Source organism: Diachasma alloeum, unplaced genomic scaffold (assembly GCF_001412515.2).
Source record: "Diachasma alloeum isolate Michigan unplaced genomic scaffold, Dall2.0 Dall_scaffold_00891, whole genome shotgun sequence".
Lineage (NCBI taxonomy): Eukaryota > Metazoa > Arthropoda > Insecta > Hymenoptera > Braconidae > Diachasma > Diachasma alloeum.
Genome location: NW_021681012.1, coordinates 186,225 through 201,328, shown reverse-complemented (window position 1 = coordinate 201,328; position 15,104 = coordinate 186,225). Strand labels below are relative to the sequence as shown.

The following is a 15,104-nucleotide window of genomic DNA, read 5'->3' as shown; positions in this document are numbered from 1 at the left end:
TGAATCAGGGATCCATTTTGGGCCATTTAGCCCCACCCTTCCCTATTTTTTCAATTGTATTTTCCGATAATAATGATTTTTTTTTGAGTTTGCAAAAAATTTAAGCAAACACCGGCCGGTAAACACAAACCTAACCTAGAAATCCCGATAATTCCATAAAACATGTAGTAATATATCAGCTCTACTTACCACTTCTTCTAAATGTTCACAATGAAAAAGAGAAAATTATCGATGTCACTGGATCCCTGAAACACTTTTGCTAAGCCACAAAATTAATTTAAACAAATAATGACACAAGTCTTCACTGGAACACTTTTTAAACACGATATTTTTTTATGAAGAGCTGTAAAATAAAATGATTAAATGATGAATTAATGTGAAGAATGAATGAGCTAAAGGAATGAATGGATGAATAGATTAATGAGTGTAGATTTAATGATGAAAAAGGTTTTTTTTTAAGTCGATTTTTTCGCTGTGTGTTGCACGAAATTTTCGTCTTCAAAACCCAAGAAAATAGCACCGGCGGATTGAGGGTGTGCTCCCGCAGCATTGCGCATGCGCGCGTCGGTGGTGGGGGAAGTAGGGGTTAGATGGAAAGATCACTCTCATATTGTCGCCAGTATACACCTCCTTCACTCGTCAATATCTCCCAACCCAACAATCCGATTCCAATACATCTGAATTCATTTTGAAGATTGAAAAATCTTCTTGAAAACAAAAATAAAAAGTTTTTATTCCACTCTGCGGATCCCGACTTATTAACGTTCAAAAACCGTTCACTGAATGGTATTCAACATGTCGTCGCCTTGGCCTCCTCCCCACAAACAGTTTTCCCGGGATCAGCTGATCCATGTACACAAACAATCATCACAGCGTCATAACCCTCAAAATCATCAACAAATGGAGCCAAACGAGGGACTGATAGCAGTGCACGTGGGTGCAGGCCAGCACTCGGAGTCCCTGAAGAAAAAATACCAAAAATTGTGTAGACTAGCCTGTGAGGCGGGCTGCCAGGTCCTCCGCGCCGGGAAGACCCCGATGGACGCGGTGGTGGCATCAACAATGGTCCTGGAGGACTCCCCCTTAACAAACGCAGGATTCGGCTCGAATTTAACATTAGACGGCCAAGTGGAGTGCGACGCGAGTGTAATGGACGGTTCGAGACTGCTGTTCGGGTCGGTGGGTGCAGTGAGTGGTGTGAAGAACCCAGTGCTCCTGGCCCAGCGTCTCTGCGAGCACCAGACCGTGAGGATCAGCCACGGGCGGGTGCCTCCGAGTGTCCTGGTGGGTCCTGGGGCGCACGCGTGGGCGACAGAGATGGGGGTGGAGACCATTCCAGGGGAGGACTTGGTCTCCTCGAAAGCGAAGAAGATTTATCATCATTACAAGAGGAAGTTGGACGATCCTGGGGGGGATGTCAAGGTCTCGAGGCCTCGGCTGGACACAGTGGGGGCTGTTTGTGTGGACAGACTGGGGAACGTCGCCTCTGCGTGCTCCAGTGGGGGAATCATCTTAAAGTGCCCTGGGAGGGTGGGACAGGCTGGGGTCTGGGGCTGTGGGGTCTGGGCCAAGGCGGGAATCGTCTCAGTTGGGGCCTCAACCTCTGGGTGCGGAGAGCACCTCATCAAGACGACGCTGGCGAGGACTATTGCGGAGGCTGTTGGCAAGAAATTCGAGGGGGATGGAGGGGACTGTGTGAGGATGCTTCATGAGGCTGTGGACAGGGAGTTCATTGGGTCTGAATTCCTGCAGGGGGTGGAGCAGAAGATGGGTGGGGGGATCGTTGTGAGGTATGATGGGGAGGAGGGCCTGGGGGACCTCTTCTGGACACACTCGACCAATTCGATGATCCTGGGGTACATGAACTCCAAGGAGGGAGGGGCTGTGGGACTGGCGTCGATGCTGGAGACTGAGGAGGTGGGCAGGAAGGCTGTGGTGCAGGGGGTTCCCTTCAAGTTCTGAGGGCGAGGGCTGTAGGGAGTGTGGAGATGTACTCTTATGTTTGAATAAAGATTTTATTGGTGAGGAAGAAGAGATTGGTGGGTTTCACATGTACAAGTTCCCTTTCTCTAAGAATAGACTTGAGGCCACGTGGAAGTCTTTGAGGTCGTAGGACAACAGCTCTTTAAAGAGCTTTATCAGGGGCTCTGCTGATGTCGAGTCGAGCTCGAAACCGTCCAGGTAGAGGACTGCGAGCGTCCCGGGGAGGTCCATCACTTCTGCATATGCTATCGCTGAAATGAAACATTTAAAAATTTTTTAAGAGATTTGCATGCATTAGATTTATTATGCATTGAAGATCGATTATATATGTCTAAAACGAATAATTAGTGCAAAAAATGAATTGTTTACTGGTCGTTTACTTCGCAAACGCTTGAAGTGTTAAAAATAATCCAGGGCCTCCAATTTTTGAGCTACAGAGGCTTTTTTTTACCAATTTTTGAAAAAAAGTGTATAATAACAATTACGAGTTGTTTTTTTTGAAATTTAACTCCTACACAGCTAATTTCACTTTTTTTATTAAAGAAATTATACTGTTCATGTAAAATAATCAAAAAAATGTTCCTCAAATTTTTTGAAATATATTCGCGATTCATTCAGAAACATTTGTGTGGCTATTTTACATGAATGGTGCAATATTTTATATTGAATATCGAATTTCAAAAAACTAGCTAGTAATTGGTATTGTACACATTTCTTCAAAAATTTTGAAAAAAAAAAAATCTAACAAAAATTGGAGGCCCTGGACTATTTTAAGCGTATACGGGGTAAGCGAACAATAAACATTTTTTTTGCACCAATTCAGTGTATGAAAAATCCCACTCCAATACCCCGTGACTTTTAAGATTCATAGTAGTCTCCCGTTAAAATCTTATTCAGTTGAAAAAAAATTACATCATGAGCAAATCATTTATCGAGCCTCATCAGTCGTATTACTTTTTGCAATAATACTGATTGTAACCAATTAGAAAAATAAATTTTATTAAAATGATACCTCCAGCTGCGACTCCTGCCACGATATTCGGTTGACTCAGTACAGAAAAGAATTTTCTTTGCTTTTCTGAAACTGCTCTCGTCGATAAAGATCTCATAAACGAAAGCTCTGGGGTTTTCTCGCCACATTTAAGCTGCGACACGTGGTTGCATGTGATGGCGATTGTATTTTCGGATTTTGAGAGAATTGGAGATATCTGGGGATTTTTAATTGGAATTATTAATTCGACATTTGTTGGTTTGGATGGAAAACAAATTTATGCACTCACAGCTTCGATAAAGTCACCAGCTATCGTGAGATTCACTTCGGGATCGACTAGGCAGAGAAATAAATCATTGGGCAGTTGGTGGATTCTCGAGGATTCTTTTTTATTTGGAGATTTGATGTTGCAGATGCATTTGTGGTCTTGAATAACGCATTTCTCGATGAAATCTGAAATTATTTACGACACTTTTACATTTTTTTTTTTTTTGAAAAAATGATGCAGGTTTTGGAAAAATTTTGATTCAATTTTTTTCATCCACTGATATAGCGGAGGGCGAAGTAAAATGGACTCTTGACTTATTTTTAATGTTAATGGCATGAAATTGTTGATGAAATGGAATATTTTTTTGAACGAGGGTAGACCGAGCTCAATTGATAAATCTATTTGAGTTTTGAATATTTATCAAATAGAAAACGTGTGAAAATAGAGCATTTCAATCTATTGCATTTTCTATTTTCTTTAACATAAAAAGAATACAAATAGAAAGTGTCCATTTTACCCCACCCTCTCCTATCTGGAAAATTCAGTAAAATTTAAAATTATTGGAGAAACTGGACACTTTTTTATTCAAATTTTAGGGTTTAAATTTCAATTTTTAACTACTTGATGAATCATTAAAAATTCTAAATTACCTTTTATTAACGGGGTTTCTGCTATTATTAATGTTTTCATCTTCTCCGGGCAAGTTTCTATCCAATCAATTGTGAATGATCTGAAAATAAAAATTAGTAATAAAAGAGCCTTTAAATATTTAAATTTACATTATTTATCTTGTGCAGGGCATGATGTCAATAGAAATTTGTTATGAGGAATTTCCTCAGATACAAAAAAGCTCTATTGACTTCCTCGAACCATTTTTTTTATCAAGGTTTTTAAAGAAAATAAAAACAAATTGAAGTAATTGAATTCTTTCTGAGCTTAAAAACAATTTTATTGGATTTTCTTTCTTTGAAAATTTCCTTGGAGATAATTAATTGGGAGTGAGGTTAAGCCGGTAGCTGTCCTTACACTGTGTCATCCCCTGCTTCTCCATTCTCACCGTCGTCCTCGGTCCAAAATGCACGAGAGCTGGGATACACAACTTCACCGAATAAATCTGCCATTAATAATCAGGGATACAATCTTCGGATTGAGATTTTCCCCCGCAGTGATTGATTCGGAGGTTCAAATCGGCTCGATGACTTGTGTGTAAAGTAGGATTTCTACTCACGTAGTCAGCAACTTGTTTGTTTCATAACATTCCTTCATGGAGAGGGTCATGTCGGAGTGATAGTTGTTGTTGTAATTTAAATTATTAATTATAGAAGAAAAATTCGGGGATTCGGGGGTTAAATCTCACAATTCAAGGAATGTTTCGATGCTTCAGTCTCTGATTTGATCTTTTGTAGTTCAGGAAATTTTTTACAAGAATATATTTCAAATTTTCCCCTAAGTCATTACCGAGTCATTTCCGAGATTTTTACCGTTAAAATTCTTCAAAACTTTGATTTTTTCAGAAAAAAAATTACTGTTTGTTATTTGCCGAATTATTTCGTACGCGGGCGATCCTACGATAAAATGTCGAAATTTGCTCCTAGACTGGCTCCTTCCCAAGATAATTCGCTTTAGAAATTCTCTAAAAACTTTATTTTTCCAAAAAATTGAATTTTCCGTTTTCTTAATTGTCTAATTATCTCATAAACGAATAATTCCACAAGAAAAGCTCAAAAAATATTTTTTCAAGATGAGGAAATTCTCTACAAAAAATGTCCTACAATATTTCTCCCTACACCTATTCATTCTCAAGATAATTCACCTTAAAAATTCTCTAGAAACTTAACGCCTCCAAAATATTAAATTCTCCTCTTTCTCAATCGTCGAATTATCTCGCAAACTATTAATTCCACACCAAAAACTGATAAAATCTTTTTTATAGCTGAGAAAATTTCCAGCAAAAAACGTTTGTTTGAAACGCAGCAAATAAGTAATTATCTAAAGTTACCGGGTTCAACGGAAAATCTCGACCGACTTCGGGACCCTTCGGGTTCACGGGCAAATCACGAAGCAAATCGCCAAATATAAAATTGCAGTAGTATCAATCTACTCCTCAAAGAGTATACATCGGTTAGTCAACTGACCGAGTATCGAGTACATCACCGAGTGTATTATATTGAGTCTAGCGCTCTGTGTAGCGTCTCTATTTGATTCAATTATCAATTAATTCCGAGTTAACTATCAATTATTTTGATTCAATCATCAAGTTTAATATCGAGAGAATCTCTAGTGCAGTGTAAAGACTATTATCAAATTGATATTGAAACATTCATCAATTCGTGTATCCCTGACATAAAGACGCGTGGCTTGCGCCACAAATAAAGTACATCACCAGTGTTTTGTAATCCGCGTGTCTTTAATTTTCACCCTTTCCCTATCACGTGTCCCCGATCCGCCCTAATATTAGCCTCAATCTCTAACAACGTTCTACAATATTTTATCCTAAACCCCCTCGTTCACAAGATAAATCGCTTCAAAATTCTCTAGAAACTCGGTTTTTAAAACCAAATTCTGCAGAAACTCGACTTTCCAACTATTTATTATTACTATATATAGCAAACGGGCACTTCGCCCGAAATGTTATTGTATATATTTTTGTTCCTTAATTCATAAGTTGCAACATTGAATAAAGAGGAATTCTACATAAATCATGTCAGAATACAGATCGACAAACAACTTTCGATAATCATACCTAAAATTTTTTATTTCTTTCTTTTTCTTTAAATTAATTAGTGCTAATGATCTGCAAATGTGAACCAATATAAACATTTTACATCCCTTTGATCTCATTTTAATGGAACCGAAAATGGAAATTTCAAAGAGAGATCAATCCAGTATATCAATAAAATGAAAAAATCTATTTTTCTGTCTTTGCAAAATTTTTCAAATTGTTTTTTTCTTCTTGAAAAATCGAGGGAGATAGACATTTTTAATTTCTGTGATTGTATTCCGTTCACAGAAACAGGAAATACGAAAAATGTAGGCAAGGAAAATCAGAAATAAATTTAAAAAATAGATTTTTTAATCTTGAAAATTTCAAAAGTTTTTTTTTTATAATGAAGAAAAACGAATGTATTGTCTCTCTATTATCTAATTCCGAAGGAAGAAAATAAAAAGAGGAAGAGAAACGAGATCAACACGAAAACATAATTTTTAATTTTTCAATGTCTAGAGAAAATTTTAAAATTGATATATTTTTTCGAATAACGAACCAAAACCCATAAATTCAATTCCTATCCTCACATTTTCATAGAATACATACAAAATAGCAAAGAATTCAAATCCGGGATGAAAATTTCATCGGATTATTATTACGTAATAATTATTATTTATTATTATTGATCATTATTCTTAATTATTTACAACACCCCCTCAGAATACCTGTTTAAAGCCTCCCCCAAAATCTTCCCTAGCCCACATTCCCTCAAAATAATCCCAATTCAACAAAACATCCCAAAAAATCAATCACCTAAATTCATAAATTCCCCTTAACCCCGCCACTCGGCCCCCCCAGCGGCCAGCACCCCTTAAACCCATGAAAACCGGCCCTACCGGAAGTCGATTCCCCTCGAGTTACATCTTTTCCAACGGAAGGGCCAATGGCACCGGCCGAAGCTCCCAAGCCCCCGCCATATTGGACTGAAATTGTCGCTGTCTGCGGCACGCCCCTCGTCACCGCATTTCCACCATTGTACCTTCTTTCCGGGATTACACTGACGAGGAAAGGATGGCTCAGAATAATTATTTCGGCTTTACTCACGGTGGCACGCAATATGGGTACGTACAACTCCTCAATAACGAACAACTCTGTCTCCCAACGAAAAATCATTGAATTGAATAAAAATAAATCTAACAATAGCGTTTATTCGTGACATATTCAATGAAAAAAAATTTTAACCACGCGAATCGCCCGACTACCGGCTTGGTCGCCATCTTTATTTCTCATTTTTCACGGAAAAAAACGAGGGACCGAGGGGGGATTTTTTTCGGGATTTTGCCATTGATTTTCGGGGTTTGATGGGGGATTTTTCGATTTTTAATGGGCGTTTTGGGGTCTAGAGCGACTAGTGCGGCTGCTTATCAAACGGGTCAAGCTGGTTATGCTGTAACACCCACAGCTACCGCCGCTACTTACACTCAGAGGCCAGCGGCAGCTGCCCCCCCTGGGTACGAGACATACCAAGCCGCTGCAGCGGCTGCCACTGGGACGACTTATGCTGGTAAGTTTGGGGTTTGGGAGTGTTTGAGATCCTACTCGGGGTTTGGGGGACTCTAACCTCTTTGGAATACAACTTTTCATCTCGGGAAACTACAGGGAAAACTCATTTATCAGAGGAAGTAGAGATTTCGGGAGAAAATGCTAGAAGCCATTCTTCCATTTTTTTTTACTCGATTATGTCGTGGAGTGGGTCTAGAAGAAAACGTTCCTTGGGATTCTTCGCTGAACTGACTCATTTCGTTTTACAAATTATGTGAACAACACGATTTTTTCAAAGTTCCATTTTTTTGATAATTGTTTTTTTTTATTTAATGCGAAACCAATAAATGCAGGTTTTCATACAAAAGTTGTCTTGATAATTGTGTAATTAACTTGCAAACGAGTGATTTTACGACAAAATTTCAGATGACCTTTTTTGTAGCTGAAGAAATTTTCTAGAAAAAAATTCTTCTGACAGTTTACTCCAAACCCACTCATTGCAGAGATAATTCAGCTTGAAAGTCATGTGTGAACTTGAAACTAGAATTTTTCATTTTTTTTGCAATAAAAAATTATCTTGTAGTTTCTTTGACTTCTATAATAAGAAATGCAATGACATGCTGTAGAAAAACTGAGGAAATTCAAATTCATCGATTTTTTCGATCAAATATTAACAAGAGTCCATAAATTTCCTTAATTTTTCTACACAACTTATTCCATTTCGACTTAGTTCTACAAAAATTCTTTATTTTGGAGCAGCTATTCAGAAATATCAGTTCCAAAATATCGAAATCAAAAATCCAACATCAATGTCCCACGTCTTGTTGAATACATAATCACCTCAAAGATTTATTTTTATCAATTTCATTCAATTATCCCTATAAACTCACTATCGACATCAGAATATCGTAATAATAAATCTCCAGCCCCTGTGCGTATACCGTAGAACGTTGACCGATTCGTTATTAGGTTTTTTTTCCCCCGTAGCTGCTAATCCAGGTACAGTAGCCCAAACCTACGACTACGGTTACGGTCGTGCTGCACCAGCAGCGACATACGACGCGACAAAAACCTACTATCAGCAGCCAGCTGCTGCTGCTGCAACCTACACTACAACTGAGACACATTACCAAGCAGCTAAGCCTGCCTATAGCACGACAAACGCATACACAGGGACAGCTAGACAGGCCACGACAACTGGACAGGCAAAGACTTATCAAGCCTCGAGCACAGCTTATCAGCAGTCCAATCCGACCCAGAGTGCTACTTATTCCTCAGGGTATACAGCACCTGCGGTACCTCCTGCTGCACCACCTGCAGCTGCCAATAGTAAGTGGCTTTTTTATTTATTCATTTATTGTCTGCAGAGCTGGGTAAAACAGTATTTCTTGAAAACAATAAAAATTTACTTAAAAAATAGTATTTGGAATAATTTGTTTTTAAATACTCGAAGATTACTTCAATTTCTTTGCATTATTTTATATTTATTAAAATGTATTAAAATAAAATTGTCAACTCCATTTTTTATTCATTTAACTTCATTATTTAATTATTAGAATAAAAAATCTTACAATTTTAAACAATTTGTTTTTAAATACTTGAAGATTATTTCAATTTCGTTGTATAAACTTCATTAAAATGTTGAAATAAAATAGACAATTACATCCTTCATTTCGGTGAAATTAAATAAAATATGTTAGAGTATTTAATTTGTGAGGATTATTTCAAATAGTATAGCACAATGATTTTTATTAAATACTACCCAGCTCTGTGATGTCACTTTGTCCGTTCATTATTATGATAAAAAAACAGAACATGAAATTGAGGCCTATAAACATTTTTTTTTTATCGAGAATGTTCAATCCATTGAATTCAGGCGAGACACTCTGTCTCTGTCGAGTGTTAACTTTGTTGAAAGGATGAAGTTAAGCCGTAACTACTCGCCCGGGGGATGGGGAAGGGGAGGTGGATTTAATGCTTTTGTTGAAGTTTGATGTGGCGTTGGAGTTTTTGAGGTCTGCGAGATGTATGGGATTCTTCAAGTTGGGGGAATATTGATGTTTGTGTGTTATTTTTACTTTTTGGGTTGGGGAATATATACAATACTCATTTGAATATATTCGTTAACATGAAAATTCTCAAAACATTTTGAAAAAGTTGACATTTCAAAATGTTTTTCAATGAATCTGTGCTATATTTCAATGAAATAAAACCAGTAAACATGAAAATAAAAGAAAATTTGAGGATTTAGAATAATAAATGCCCTGAATGCATCAAAGAAGTCATTTAAGGTGATTAATATTTTGCAGCTCTCATTTAGAGACTTCAAGTGAATGGAGCATTCAGTATCCCTCATATATATGAATTTTGCACATTACACACGTTTAAGGTGAATAATAGCCATGAAATAATATAAAAATTCAATGAATCTTGAACTTTCAATTTAAATAAATGGAAAAATCCTTTTAATAATTGTTTTGCGATAATAAAAAGAGAGACGTTCATGAACGATTATTTGTAACAGAAAATATCCATTTTCACTGATCAAGAGGAATTTCAGCTGTAGAAGCTTCACCTGTTGATGCATTGTGCAAAAAACGTCTCCAAATTGATTTAAATCAATCGAAAAAAAAACTTGTGTGCCTCTAATTTTGTATAATACCTGGTATGTTTACCAGGTGACTAATAACCCTGAAATAATAAAAATTCAACGAATCTTGAATTTCCAATTTTTTTAAATGGAAAAATCTTCTTAATAACTGTTTTACGATAATAAAAACGGAGACTCACGTTCATAAATGATTATTTACAGAAGACAGTATCAATTATGATTGATTAACAAGAATTTTAACTCTAGAGGCTTCACCTTTTGTTGTCTTATGCAAAAACCGTCTCCAAATTGATTTAAATTAATCAACAAAACTATTGTGCCTCTGATTTTTTAAATTTGTGCACTATTAATTAGTAGTTTCTAGCTCTTATTGGAGCTCCCTCATTAATTTATACCTTGAAAACTACTAAGGTGAATAGCTCTGTGATAATAAAAAATAATTTAACGAATTTTGAATGAAAAATTGAAAAAACATGAAAAAATCCTCTAAATAATCGTGCGAGTAGTTACGGAGTAAAATGGGTATGAGGTTTCAATTTCATTTCTCTCTAGAACCAACGAGTACAACGTATTCCGGCTACGACGCAGCGCTTTATAGCGCTGCGACAATGTACGTAGCACAGCAAAGTGCAAACAGCAATTCGACTAACCAGAAGACTGGAGGTTGGCAGGGCTACGGACGCAAGGGCTTCGCACCCGGTGGTGGTGGAGGCGGTGGTGGTGGTGGTGGTGGAGGCGGTGGTGGAGGTGGTATGAAGAGTATGCGGGCCAAGCAGCCACCAAAGCCCCAACAATTGCACTACTGCGATGTCTGTAAGATCAGTTGTGCTGGGCCACAGACATATCGTGAACATCTCGAGGGGCAGAAGCACAAGAAGAAGGAGGCATCACTCAAGGTGCCACAGCAGCCACCAGCACGTGGCGCTGGCAATTCGTTAAGATGTGAACTGTGCGATGTCACCTGCACTGGTAATGATGCTTATGCCGCACACATTCGGGGGGCCAAGCATCAGAAGGTCGTTAAACTTCATACGAAACTGGGTAAACCCATTCCCAGCGCTGATCCAACTGTTTTGAATCCCAAACCTGCTGCTGGGGCTAAAGCTGCGGGGGCTGCCAAGAAACCTATGGTCACGGCCACTCCAAAGATCAATTTTGTTGCTTGTAAGTAATTCAATTCATAATGAGGATTTTTTAATAAAAAATGAGCGGAGGGGGGGGGGAGCGAGGAAAAGGAAGATTGATTGATTGGTTTCGAGGGCATCTTCAATGTTAATTAGTTTACGATTATGAAAACGAGTGAGAAATCGCCCTTTTCTTCATATAACATAGCTATTTTGATAAGAAATTAGCTATATGCTTGGGATTGGTCATTTTACACATTTTTTTTCATCGTGTATGATTTAGTGTATTTATTATTTTGGTCCATTGAATTAGATGTCATCTTCAATCAATTGTATTAGATTACTTGTGGAAGTTCTTGCGTAGAGGAGAATGGGGTAAAATGGACGCTTTTGACTTTTTTAAAAATATTCATGACGTGTTGAATTGTTCATGAATGGAATAATTTTATTTTTCAATTGAAGCGACAATTCTTCCCCTTTGTGATGAGTTTAGCCTGAGCTCAATTGACTTATGAATATTTAAAGTAAAAAGTAGAAAGTGTCTATTTTACCCCATCCTTCCCTGAATAAAATGAAAGAATGATAATATCTGAATTATAAAACAAACAATAGAGATGCAAACAAATAAAACTACTGCCACGAGTCCATAAAATCCGTTTGACAATTATTTGTGCTAAATGTAAAATAGGTTGATTAACTAGGTAGACTGTCATTAACTTCAGGTTATTGCCTTTTTTTACATTTGAAATTGACCAGTAGAATGTCAGGCAACATAAATTTTTTGAAGAAATTCTTATAATCATTACTGACTTTGAAAAAATGTGTTGTAATAGTTTAATGTGATTATTCATTTTCAAAACAAAATTTAACTATTTGACAACAATTATGAATCTTGCATTTCCTTCATGACAACAGATTCACGTTTATAGGTTTTTTGTATATTATGGCTTGAAGGTGTTATGCTCACTCCTTATGTATTATTTTTGAGATTGAGAATTAATTGGTAAATTAGAAAAAAATCTCTCATTCTATGCAGTAGGTGAAACAGTTTAACAAGGGATTTTTTAAAAGTTCATAAGTATTTAGATTTTGTTTCACAGATTAATAAACTGCCCTGATGAGGAATGCATATAAAAAAATTAAAAAATGAGGCCAAATTTAAAAAAATGAGAGGATTTTTTTGAGTTAGATTTTTTTTCTTATTCTTGCTTGTTAATGACCGTAAATTGGCTGAAGGTATTGTTCTAAAATCACAAAATCCACCAATAATTTCAGCTGGCAATCTGGGTTCAGTCGCCGTGAACCAATCTCAGCCACCAGAGCTTAAGCCAGATGACCCAACCCCCGAAGAAGCCACAGAGGAGGCCCCCACCGATGAGAAGGACATCCAGCCAGTGGGCCAGGAATACATTGAAGAGAATAAATCGGAGGACGGTAAGATCATAAGCTTTAACTGCAAGCTCTGCGAGTGTCGTTTCAACGACCCCAACGCCAAGGACATGCACATGAAGGGTCGTCGTCACAGATTCGCCTACAAGAAGAAGGTGAACCCCGACCTCGTAGTCGACATGAAACCAAGCCTGAAGCAGAGAAAAATGCAGGAGGAGAAGCAGAGGAGGCAGCAGGCAAGGGAGGAGTTCTCACGTAGACGAGAGGACATGGGACAGATGGGGCCAATGGGGCCCATGGGTCCCCTCGTCGACGAGGAGATGATGTACTGGGAGGAGAGACGAAGATACGAGGAGGAGTGCGAGTACTACGAGTGGTACAGACGTTATGGAAGGGGTCCAGGTGCACCACCAATGCCTCGTCCCTTTCCAGGTCCACCTCCCATGATGATGTTCCCAGGGCCCCAGCGACGTCCCGACTCGTCTGATGACAAACACGTGGCTGCCCACCACTCAACCATCTATCCCAAGGAGGAGGAACTGCAGGCAGTTCAGAAAATCGTGTCACACACTGAAAAAGCCCTTAAATTCGTGTCTGATGCACTTGCTGAGGCCACCAAGAAGGCAACACCAGCGACAACTCCAGCGACAACACCGACACCTGCTGCTGGGGCTGTCGCTGTTGGCAATAGTGCTGAGGGAAAGAAGGAGGAGGCAGTGGACAAGAAGAAGCCAGCTACTCCACCGCAGAAGGAGGATGGCAGCGATGGGAATCTGTTCTCGTTTCACAAGGAGAAGGAAGACTCGAGGATTCTCAGGGGCGTCATGAGGGTGGGAAATCTGGCAAAGGGACTGCTCTTGTCTGGGGATAATCACGTCTGTCTGGTTGTTCTGTGCCTTGAGAAACCCACCAAAACTCTGCTGAATAAAGTTGCTGAGATTCTACCTGCTCAACTGAAGATTGTGGCGCCTGAGGACAACTACAATGTTGGAAAGCATCCGGAGTCCGCTGCCATCACTGTCTCTGGGGGGAGTGTCACTGTCAGTGTTACTTTGACCAGTCCTCTTATGAGGGAGACACCAAAACCAGCTGGTGCAGGTGATTATGAGATTTTTGGATTCACCAGGGCCAAGAAAAGGATAAGGTTTTTCTTCTTTTCATGGCCTGAGGACATTTATTTTTTCATTTTGGGGTTTGGGGTTTGGAGTTTGGGTGGGTGAAGGATACAGAGCTGGGTGATTCCTCTTTTTTTGTGGAGGAATAAAAATAGCAAGAAACAATTTAGCAAATGAAAGAAAGAAAATGGTTTTTCGAATTCAGATAATTAATCGGAATGGATAAATGTAATTTAGGGGTACAAAATGGTGAAATGATATCATCCAGCTGCTGGAATCAACAGTATCGAGTGCGCTAATATTTTATTTCCTCGTTATTTTTAATAAATATCTAGGGTTTTTGTGGATTAATTGATGAGATTTTAGCTGGATCAACGACGACACCTTTATGCGTACCTGGAGGACTGCTTTAAACACTGACGAGTGTTAATTACGATTGTAATCGCGTATTACTCGTTGCGCAGGGCAGCCCCTGTTTATTAGAAAGAGGTATCACAAAAAACAGAAAAGCTCAGTGATGTGCGTACATTTAGTTGTAGAGTCCTGTGTTGTGATTCGATTATTTCGGCGTGATTAAATTGTTTTGATGATACGCCATGTAGCAGTCCAATGAACTACGCTAAGGCAATCTAAAAACTATGGACTTTTTGATCATGCAATTTAGTAACATGAGTCCCTCGTCATATTTTCCTTACGTTTGAACAATTTTGAGGGGAATTTTTAGTATTTTGTTTCATTTTTGTTTTTATTACGTTAATTATATTGAGAGGTTTTGGTATTTTATTTGCTTTTCCAAGGGATAATTATTCTTAGTCGAAATTTTATCGATTTTGTGATGAAGGGAATATTCAGTTGTTTTAGTATGCGGTTATCTCGGTTGCAAGTGAGTTTAGGAGGAAATGTCATAAAACATTTTTTGGAGGAAATTTAATTCTCTACAAAAATGATGTTGGGACATTTTTTCGTAAATCCACTCGTTTTCGAGATAATTACATATTTAGCAAAAGTGAAATTTCATTTTTGAATGGAATTGAAAATAATTGTTTTCTTTCTTGTTTAATATCTTCAAAATTGCTTAGTGGAACTCAAAATTTTTTCAATCATTTTGAAATACATATTTTGTACTTCAAAATGAGATAAAACTTTTTGAATTCGTATCACTACCCCAGGAGATATTGAAGATTGAAAATGATTAAACAGTGAAGTGGTAAAACGTAAAAATCTAAACCTGCATTTAAAAATGTCGAATTATCTCCGTAACGAGTGGTTTTAGAGAGAAAAGTCACAAGAACTTTTTTGTAGTTTATCAAATTTCCTACAAAAAGTGTCTGACACATTCTCTTCTAAAAAGTCTCTCCTCCCCCCCCCCCCCCC

The 15,104-nt window shown here is 38.0% G+C and overlaps 3 protein-coding genes across 6 annotated transcripts in view; 2 read left to right on the top strand and 1 right to left on the bottom strand.

Moving 5' to 3' along the window:
* Positions 1–50: 50 nt before the first annotated feature.
* Positions 51–2,034, top strand: LOC107045225 (threonine aspartase 1). The gene has a single exon (XM_015267412.2). The coding sequence runs from the start codon at positions 784–786 to the stop codon at positions 1,960–1,962; it is 1,179 nt and encodes a 392-aa protein (XP_015122898.1). The 5' UTR covers positions 51–783; the 3' UTR covers positions 1,963–2,034.
* Positions 1,997–4,441, bottom strand: LOC107045226. The gene is made up of 5 exons (XM_015267413.1): positions 4,269–4,441; positions 3,893–3,972; positions 3,264–3,427; positions 2,996–3,191; positions 1,997–2,234 (listed from the first exon to the last, which is right to left on the bottom strand). Exons 1-5 carry the CDS (start codon positions 4,361–4,363, stop codon positions 2,047–2,049), a joined length of 723 nt encoding a protein of 240 aa, XP_015122899.1. The 5' UTR covers positions 4,364–4,441; the 3' UTR covers positions 1,997–2,046.
* Positions 4,442–6,989: 2,548 nt separating this feature from the next.
* LOC107045230 (zinc finger RNA-binding protein) overlaps positions 6,990–15,104 on the top strand; it is a 13,530-nt gene continuing 5,415 nt past the window's right edge. The window contains exons 1-5 of one of the 4 annotated variants that reach the window (XM_015267420.1): positions 6,990–7,070; positions 7,353–7,513; positions 8,479–8,820; positions 10,766–11,266; positions 12,502–13,713. In XM_015267420.1, coding sequence (XP_015122906.1) covers positions 7,021–7,070; positions 7,353–7,513; positions 8,479–8,820; positions 10,766–11,266; positions 12,502–13,713 — 2,266 coding nt within the window. In that variant the 5' untranslated portion in view covers positions 6,990–7,020. Of the gene's footprint in view, positions 7,071–7,352; positions 7,514–8,478; positions 8,821–10,654; positions 11,267–12,501; positions 13,714–15,104 lie in introns of all 4 variants that reach the window. The other 3 variants (XM_015267419.1, XM_015267422.1, XM_015267421.1) reach the window with 3 other exon arrangements.

Excerpts from the sequence above, each read along its gene's own strand:
- LOC107045226 (XM_015267413.1), bottom strand. The coding sequence starts at position 4,363 with ATGGCAGATTTATTCGGTGAAGTTGTGTATCCCAGCTCTCGTGCATTT. Across the intron at positions 3,973-4,268 it reads GAAGCAGGGGATGACACAGT|ATCATTCACAATTGATTGGA; the intron begins GTAAGGACAGCT and ends TTTTATTTTCAG. Across the intron at positions 3,192-3,263 it reads CTGGTGACTTTATCGAAGCT|ATATCTCCAATTCTCTCAAA; the intron begins GTGAGTGCATAA and ends AAAAATCCCCAG.
- LOC107045225 (XM_015267412.2), top strand. The coding sequence starts at position 784 with ATGGTATTCAACATGTCGTCGCCTTGGCCTCCTCCCCACAAACAGTTT.